The 9,022-nt window shown below is 38.3% G+C and overlaps 1 protein-coding gene across 1 annotated transcript in view; it reads left to right on the top strand.

Moving 5' to 3' along the window:
* The window catches only part of LOC104982305 (exocyst complex component 4), a 236,826-nt gene that overhangs the window by 65,263 nt on the left and 162,541 nt on the right, over positions 1 to 9,022 (top strand). The window contains exon 2 of the mRNA XM_010831656.1: positions 6,749 to 6,885. Coding sequence (XP_010829958.1) covers positions 6,749 to 6,885 — 137 coding nt within the window. The remainder of the gene's footprint in view (positions 1 to 6,748; positions 6,886 to 9,022) is intronic.

Below are 9,022 nucleotides of genomic sequence, written 5' to 3'. Positions count from 1 at the left end.
ATGTGAGAGTTGGACTATAAAGAAAGCTGAGCACCAAAGAATTGATGCTTTTGAACTGTGGTGTTGGAGAAGACTCTTGAGAGTCCCTTGGACTGCAAGGAGATCCAACCAGTACATCCTAATAGAAATCAGTCCTAAATATTCATTGGAAGGACTGATGCTGAAGCTGAAACTCCAATACTTTGGCCACCTGATGCGAAGAGCTGACTTATTTGAAAAGACTCTGATGCTGGGAAAGATTGAAGGCAGAAGGAGAAGGGGACGACAGAGGATGAGATGGTTGGATAGCATTACGGACTCAATGGACATGAGTTTGAGTAAACTCCAGGAGTTGGTCATGGACAGGAAGGCCTGGCATGCTGCAGTTTATGGGGTTGCAAAGAGTTGGACACAACTGAGTGACTCAACTGAACTGAATTGATGTCTCTTCCTCCTATCTAAGATTACTGGAGTCAGGAAATTTGTCTCTTCTGGATCTCTGTCTCCTACAGTTAGGTTAGTATTTGGCATACAAGAAATATTTACTTAATAAATATGTATATATTTAATCAATTTATTAAATTCTCTGCTCTTTCTCCACAAAACTTCTGTTCTTTCGGAAGAGTTCTCATTTTTAACGGTGGTCTATAATAATATTGCCAACAATACTGCTGCATCTTCACATTTTAAAAATACACCCTAAGTGAAAATCATTATAATAGAAGCCTTATATGCTTACATATGGTATTCTCAGACAGAGTTTTGAAGGGATGCCTATTCATTTGTGTAATGGCTGGATATAAATTGTTCAGAGTTGAGATATAACATGTGTGCGTGTAACCACCGACCAGATGTCCCTCCCAATCAGTAGCCCCCTCCTCGACTAATCTGGGCTCCCCAGAGAAACAGAACCAAAAGAAGGGGAAGGAGAGATGGCTGTATAGATAAATATGTTCTAAGTGCTTGTAACAGGAGAACCTAGTGAAGGTTAGGAAGAATCTTCCCACAGAAAGGAGTTCTTATCTAAGACCTGAAGGATAGGAGAAAGTGCTCTAGGAAAGGAAGGCAAGGGACTGAACTTTATAGGCAAGTACAGAGCCTTGAAATGAGAAGGAAAAATGGAAGCAGCCTCATGTAGCCAGATCTTAGAGAGCAAGGGGGAATGGCACTATTGAGGCTGGAGGGGTAGACAGAGCCATGCCATGAAGGGCGCCACGGGTTACATGAGAATGATGGGCTATAGAAGCATGATTGGGAGGAGTGTAGCAGAGGCAGTTTCCTTAGTCACCAACTCCTTGGGTGCATAGTCTTTTACCAGTTGGCTTATTAAAGGAGCAAACCAATTCAGATTATTTTAAACATCACAGAAATCAAAATATAGATTATAAACCAGAAAGAAGATTTCTGTCATTATTGTCTTTGTCATGGTTTACAGCCAACAACAACTTAGAGCTGATAGTAACTGGAAGGACAATATGCAATGATGAGATCTGGCAACTTGTAGTTGGATATAGCCTCCTAAACAGAAACATTGTCATCATTAAATATTAGGAAAAGCCCCTCCCTCCACAATTATTGCTGTTTGTCTTGCTGAGCGGGTGTGGTGGGGCATGTCTAAAGTGATAGATGGATTTACTCTTTTCTTTCAAATTCTTCCTAAAGCAGTTTCCCAGGACCCTAGGCTATTTGCCACATCCCTGAACCATCTCTGATCCAAGGGCTAAAACAGCACACATACAGAGACCACATTCTCCAAACTAAAGTTTTTTGTTTTTTCCTGAGTTGAGAATTTATTTCTACAGCTTAAAACTTTAAATTAGCAATTTAGTTGTATGTGTATATATATTTATGGATTGTCATTAAAGAAAAATAAAACAATTAGGGGAAATTAGGACTGTTTATATAGAAAAGTCCAAGATCTTCAGTCTTTAGAACCATGAGAATTAGGATACAGTAATGTAGTAATATTTCCAGTGGTCATGTATGGATGTGAGAGTTGGACTGTGAAGAAGGCTGAGCACCGAAGAATTGATGCTTTTGAACTGTGGTGTTGGAGAAGACTCTTGAGAGTCCCTTGGACTGCAAGGAGATCCAACCAGTCCATTCTAAAGGAGATCAGCCCTGGGTATTCTTTGGGAAGAATGATGCTAAAGCTGAAACTCCAGTACTTTGGCCACCTCATGCGAAGAGTTGACTCATTGGAAAAGATTCTGATGCTGGGAGGGATTGGGGGCAGGAGGAAAAGGGGATGACAGAGGATGAGATGGCTGGATGGCATCACCGACTCGATGCACATGAGTTTGAGTGAACTCCAGGAGTTGGTGATGGACAGGGAGGCCTGGCATGCTGCGATTCATGGGGTCGCAAAGAGTCAGACACAACTGAGTGACTGATCTGAACTGAACTGAACTGAATGTAGTAATAGAGACTGTATTCTGATTCAACATTACCAAATCAGGCTTTTGAACCATTATCCTGCGTTATAATTCTATTCTGTCTTTTCACCTTGTTCTGAATGTGCATCAGTTCATCTAATAACCATCTGTTGAGCACCTGCAATGTGCCAGTTACCTTCTCCTAGGCAGTAGAGATGAAGGTATAGTCACCCATCAAAAGGATTTTGTGACTTGATGGAAGAGACTGTAAGTAAGGAAGTGACAGACAGACAAATATCATGATATTGTTCATACATGGAATCTTTTAAAAGGGTACAAATGAGCTTATCTACAAAACAAAAATAGAGTTATAGGTACAGAAAACAAGCTTATGGTTATTTAGGGGTTAAGTGGGGGAGGGATAAATTTGAAGATCAGGATTGACATATACACACTGCTGCTGCTGCCTAGTCACTTCAGTCATGTCCGACTCTGTGCGACCCCAAAGACGGCAGCCCACCAGGCTCCCCCGTCCCTGGGATTCTCCAGGCAAGAACACTGGAGTGGGTTGCCATTTCCTTCTCCAGTGCATGAAAGGGAAAAGTGAAAGTGAAGTCACTCAGTCATGTCCAACTCTTAGCGATCCCATGGACTGCAGCCCACCAGGCTCCTCTGTCCATGGGACTGTCCAGGCAAGGGTACTGGAGTGGGGTGCCATTGCCTTCTCCAATATACACACTACTATGTATAAAATAGATAACTAATAAGGACCTGCTATATAGCATAGGGAACTCTCCTCAATACTCTGTAATGACCTGTGTGGGAAAATAATCTAAAAAAGAGCAGCTATATGTACATGTGTGTATGTATATACGTATATAACTGATTCACATTGCTGTACACCTGAAACTAACGTAACAATGTAAATCAACTATACTGCTATTAAAAAAAAAAAAGTTTACCACTGGTTGCTGTACCCCATTAGGACTTGGGCTAAGTGGACAAGGTCTTTAATGTCCAATCATGTTTATTCATTTATTCATTCATTAAAAATTTTAAGTGCAGAACCAAAGAGCTAGTCCTTATATATCATCTTCTTATTTTACATTGCTGATATATCCCTGTAATAAACTTTAGTTGTTTATTCTTCATAGCAATTTTTTTCTTTTATTGCCTCAGCTATCCTGGGATTTTTTTTTTGTTTTTCCTGTTCTCATTTTTCATGTCAAGCTCAGACTTATTACCTGGTAATAGGTTGCAAGAAATGAGAATTGAGTTATTTTTAAACAAATATCAATCATGTGTGATATGTTTAATGGCAATTATAATGAATAAAATCAAGGTTTTACTTATGATGAAGTCATTATAGTCACCACTGGCAAATCGCCAAATTAATAATGAGACAATAAATCATTTGTGATGCCAAAGGGATCAAATAAATAAAAACAGGATTGACCTTGTTAGACATTTGATATTTTCAGTATTTATCTGTCAGAGCCACTGATTTGGAAATTGTTATAAATTCTTGGAAAATGGAATCTTTTTCCCCTGTAAAAATGCCCATCATTTGGCAAACTACAGTGTCATTTTCCTTGAAGAGAATGTAGTGATTGATTATCCAGAGTGCTACCATGACAAGGAAAACCAAGCAAATAGCTGGAAAATTGTATATAATCATATAGCATCACATAGGCTCTGTGTTGAGCACAACCATTAGAATTAAACCATGGCATTCTAATCATTCCCTGCAGGTACTTTCTGTTTACCCCAAAACCTTTATCTCCAGGGGATATTTCTATGTGCTTCCAACCTCTCCTTCCCTTCCAGCTGATATCAGCACAATTCTAGTCACCCAAAAGCCCTGGGATAAATACAGACCAAACTGAATCCACCCAGAGACTTCGAAATACAAAGATGTATGTGTCTCACGTCCTTCACATATATGACATCCCTCACATTATTTATATGAGTTAACATTATTAGTCCTGTTTCTTTGATTAGTAGTGCTGTGCTGAAGATCCTAAGAAATTACAGAATACGTGAAGAAAGGGAAGGATGGGAAGGTTATGTTTTGTTGTTGTTGTTTTTTTAATTTAAGTTGGCTGAGTTTAAGATTTTTTTAGTGGAGGATAATTGCTTTACAATGTTGTGTTTGTTTCTGCTGTACAACAGTGTGAATCAGCTGTAAGTATATACATATCCACTCCCTCATAAGCCTCCCGCCCGCCCTTCTGCATCCCACCTGTGAGAGTAGGCACTGACATATATATACACTGCCGTGTGTGAAATAGCTAGAGGGAAGCTGCTGTGTGACACAGGGACGGTTTCAGAAAAGAAGAACACCAGTGTCACTATGAGAAGTCGATAGTCTAATTAGGAGGAACAAACACACCTGAGATGACCTGGGACAATAACACAGTATTCCCAAAGTCTGCAAGCACCAAGGTACCAGTTGAGTGATGAAGGCCCGTAGAGGACCATCATGTTCTCCTTGGTTACCAGAAAGCTAGATGGAGCCATCAGAAAGGCAGGAGCTCCCCAAAACTGTCCCAGAGTGGATTATCAATAGCATAATAGGAAATAGAACCAGGCCCTTTTTCTCAGTGATCTGAGCCATCTGCTTGTGCTCATCTTCCCTGCAGTGTTTCAGATTTTAAATGGCCTTTGTTAGGATGGCTGGAGTCCACTTTCCTTTTATTAATTGCTGTTCCACGTGTGGTAGGATATCCTGTGTTCTTAATCAGGATGAGGATTTTTGATTCTTCATAGCAGCACAGGGACATGTAGCTGAGCAGAATCAATTCCTGTCATTCACACACAAACACCAAGGAACAGAATTATGGATCAGGGTGAAGCTGCAGTGCTTTAATCTTAAAATCAATACAGAAAAGGAAGTTGAACTTGTGGGGATTCTGTAGAGACTGTAATTTGGTTTCCCATGGAGTTTTCCCTACACGATGTAACTGCTCCTTCCTTTTCATCTTCTGATTATTTTACTTGGGGTGTGGGGAGAGGAGAGGCAAAGAAGAAACTTCTAGACCCAAATTAGCCTAAATAAGCACGTACGTGTAAACTCATAACTTAAGCTGGTCCCCCACTGTGTTGAGAAAAGCTGTACACTTTTGTCCGTTCTTTTTGACTGTAGAAGAAAGAAAACCAAAACCCTGTACCCCATAGTCTGTATTTAAGCAGAATAAAATGCCTTTGATTATTTCAAAGGTTACTGTCAGACCGGGAAAAAAAAAAAATTAACATTCACTTTTCTGGCTCAGTCTGGAATTCTATATAAATAAATACATATTCATTAAACCAGTTATTGACCAAAGGATTCCAAAATGCTAAGCGTGCGATTAATATTTACTCCAGTGTAATTGAGCTCTTTGGGAAAGTGGCACAAACAAATGGTTTGAACAATTATACCTTTTCTTTTTTTCTGGCTTGGCTTGCCACCTTTTTCTTATTCTTAAGCAAAAATATAGAATTTATTGAAAATGTCTCTTTTTAGATATAGCATTGTTTCACTGCACAGTATTATTAGTCTCTAAAGATTGGTTTATTTTTTCCCTTGGATATTCCTTTAATTCGCTTTTAAAACACATCTGTTTGGACACTGCTTCTACAGTGACAAAAACAAGAAGCACCATGATCTCATGAGAAATGTTTCTAAAGTGCAATGGTGTAGTGAAAAGACAAGTCTGGAGTCCTTGCTTTGCTTTTTTCTTTCTCTAAGCCTGTTTCCTCCTTTTTACACTGGGGATGGTTAAGGGATTCAATTGATGGCTTTGTTGAGAGGATTAAATGAGATAAAGCATGTACAGTGTCTAGCTCAGTACTCTGCACTTGTAAGAATGCGTAAGTGTTCGTGATTATCATTATTATGTGAGTTTCAAGTGAGGGTAACATATGCTGTATATGTGAAAACATTCTACAAGCTGTAAGGCACAATACAAATGTTATTTGGTATCCTTAATAGATTGATGGTTTTGAAACTTTTAAAAACAACTCCTGGAAGGCTTTTTCTTCAGGCTGCCTGTCATGGATCCCTAATCTGAAAGTAGAACCCTGAGGATGATAAATCGACTGCAACTGAATATGTATTTCCTTTCTTAAAAGCCACAGAGAGACATCTTGTGAATGCCAAGAATTTCATGAAATCAGTTTGAAATTCCCTGTCCTGTGTCCTTCCATAAAAAACACCTTCTCAGGTCTTGGGAGGATCAGCCCTATGTAAGATACTTATTTCTTTTTTTGTGAGTAGTTTTAAATGTCATGTCTTTCTAGGAAGGTTCAGGTGTCTTAAGTGATTACATCCTTCAGTTGTCCTTCCTCTTCCTACACATTACCTGAGTCAAAACCCTCATCAGCTTCTGTGTCCTCTCTGTGTTCTTTTCCAGAGCACAATCATTGTGGAGAAGACAGTGCAAGACCTCATGAACCTGATGCACGACTTGAGTGCCTACTCAGATCAGTTCCTCAACATGGTGTGCGTGAAGCTGCAGGAGTACAAGGACACGTGCTCTGCAGCCTACAGGTAGAGCATCTGTGGGGCTAAGCAGTCAGTTTAGAACTTGACCATTGGGGCGGTGGGTGATACTGCCTTCATAGCCTAAATTTCCACCTTTATAGAAAAGGACCGTCCTTCAGTTTGTCAAGAAGCCTGATGAGAACATATACGAAAGCAGCGGTCTCCTAGACACAGACGTGTGTATCAACAGAGAGTGGGAGGGACAAAGGGACAAAGCCGACTAGCACTGCCACTGAGCGGCTTAGGTGAAGTGTCAGCCTTGGTTTTTATGAACTACTAGACTCACAAGGTGTGTCTTCCTCAAGGAAATTCCAGATCTTGATTAACCCCTCTTGTGATTCTAGAAGATCTTTAAAAAAAGCAATTTTGAACTCTTAGCAACCCTTAATAATCAATACGGTTTTCTTTTAGTTAGTACAAATGTAGTCCTCCTGATATTTGATCTATAGCGTTCCTACTGTCATGAAAGGATGGTTAATCTGTTTTTAGCGTCAGTGGAGATGAAAGATCATTGTTATAAACTTGAAAACCTTTCATTTTCCTCCTGATTTCTTTTTTCTGAGTTCAAAATTCTCTTTGAGCTTGTGGAAAAGATCATGGCACTTCTTGTAAAAAGCTAATAATAGGAACAAATTATGGTCTGGTTGACAAGACCTGAAACAATTAGGGAAGAAAAGAAGGTATAATAAAATACTAAATTTATGTGATATATAATTAAGAATAGACAGTATAGCACAGGATCAGGTACTACTTGTACACTACAGATTGTAAAAGCAGAAGGAATAAAACATTAAAGAGAGTGACAGGCTGGAGTCAAGAGAAATCTCACAGAAGGTGAGATAGATTCAGAACCTTAGACAGATGGATGAGATTAGGGAGGTGGAAAGAAGAAACAGGAGCACTGCAGGGATAAAGACTCAGCAAAAGCATAGTTATCTGATATTCAGATGGACGGTTGAGGAGGGAGAGGTTTGAATCGAACAGAGTTCCTAGAGAAGATAGTAGGAAATAATGTTGAATAGGGAAAGTAAGACCATATAACAAAGGGTCTTAAAAAAACAAGACTTGGAACTTTAGATGTTGAATAGTAGATGATAAGGAGCCATTATAAGTAAGCCAGGAAGCAGTGTTTAGGGAAGATTAATCTGGCCAAGGGATATAACATAGATTAATGCTTAACCTCCTTAACTCCAACAATAAGTAATATTTATCCACAGTTACACAAACCAAAAAAAAAAATACAGTCATTTCACTGAAAGATGCACTCCCAATAATATTTTTTTTTTGTTCAGTAATTATTCATCAAGAATGTTAATACATTTAGGTTAAAATCATACATATAATCAACATATATGTTATACTCAATTGTGTAATTGTGATATACAAGTGATAATTCTAATGGCACATCAAAAAAAATATGTTTACATTTAGTATTTTGATAAATAAAATTTTATTTTAAATTTTTAGATTTTAATTAGATGATTTTTTTTGCAGAAAACTATAAAAGATTAATAATAAAATACTTTTGAGCATTAAGATATATTCCATTAGGATAGAACTTGGTGAGGAAATGAAGTATAAATAATACTTCAAAGAGAAAAATGAAAAATATTTAACCATTAATAATAATTAATGAAGTCGCTTAGTTGTGTCCAACTCTTTGCGATCCCACGGACTGTAGCTTGACAGGCTCCTCTGTCCCTGGAATTCTCCAGGCCATAATACTGGAGTGGGTATTTGTTCCCTTCTTCAGGGGATTTTCCCAACGAAGGAATCAAACCAGGGTTTTCTGCATTGCAGACAAATTCTTTACCAGCTGAACTACAAGCTTATTTTCATATATTTTAAATGTATTGTGGTGGATATCAAATCCCTAAGGTACTGAGATTCTATTGGTTACACTTAAAATAGTGATTTAAAGTGTCAATATTTACAATGTGCCAAAAATTATGTATTTATAACCATTGAACTCATGCTTAAAAAAAAGAAAAAAAACGCCCTAAATTTCAATTTTAAAATTTGGGAAAAAGAATACAGTTTTTCAAAATTCCTTTAAGAGATACACATAAAAATTTTAAAAGCCATTGCCCTTGTTAGTTGCCCTTAGTTAGTTGTCTAAGAGAGGAATCTGGACCAAAGCTGT

This window comes from Bison bison, unplaced genomic scaffold (assembly GCF_000754665.1).
Source record: "Bison bison bison isolate TAMUID 2011002044 unplaced genomic scaffold, Bison_UMD1.0 scf7180017864530, whole genome shotgun sequence".
Classification (NCBI taxonomy): domain Eukaryota; kingdom Metazoa; phylum Chordata; class Mammalia; order Artiodactyla; family Bovidae; genus Bison; species Bison bison.
This window is presented reverse-complemented; position numbering and strand designations above follow the sequence as displayed.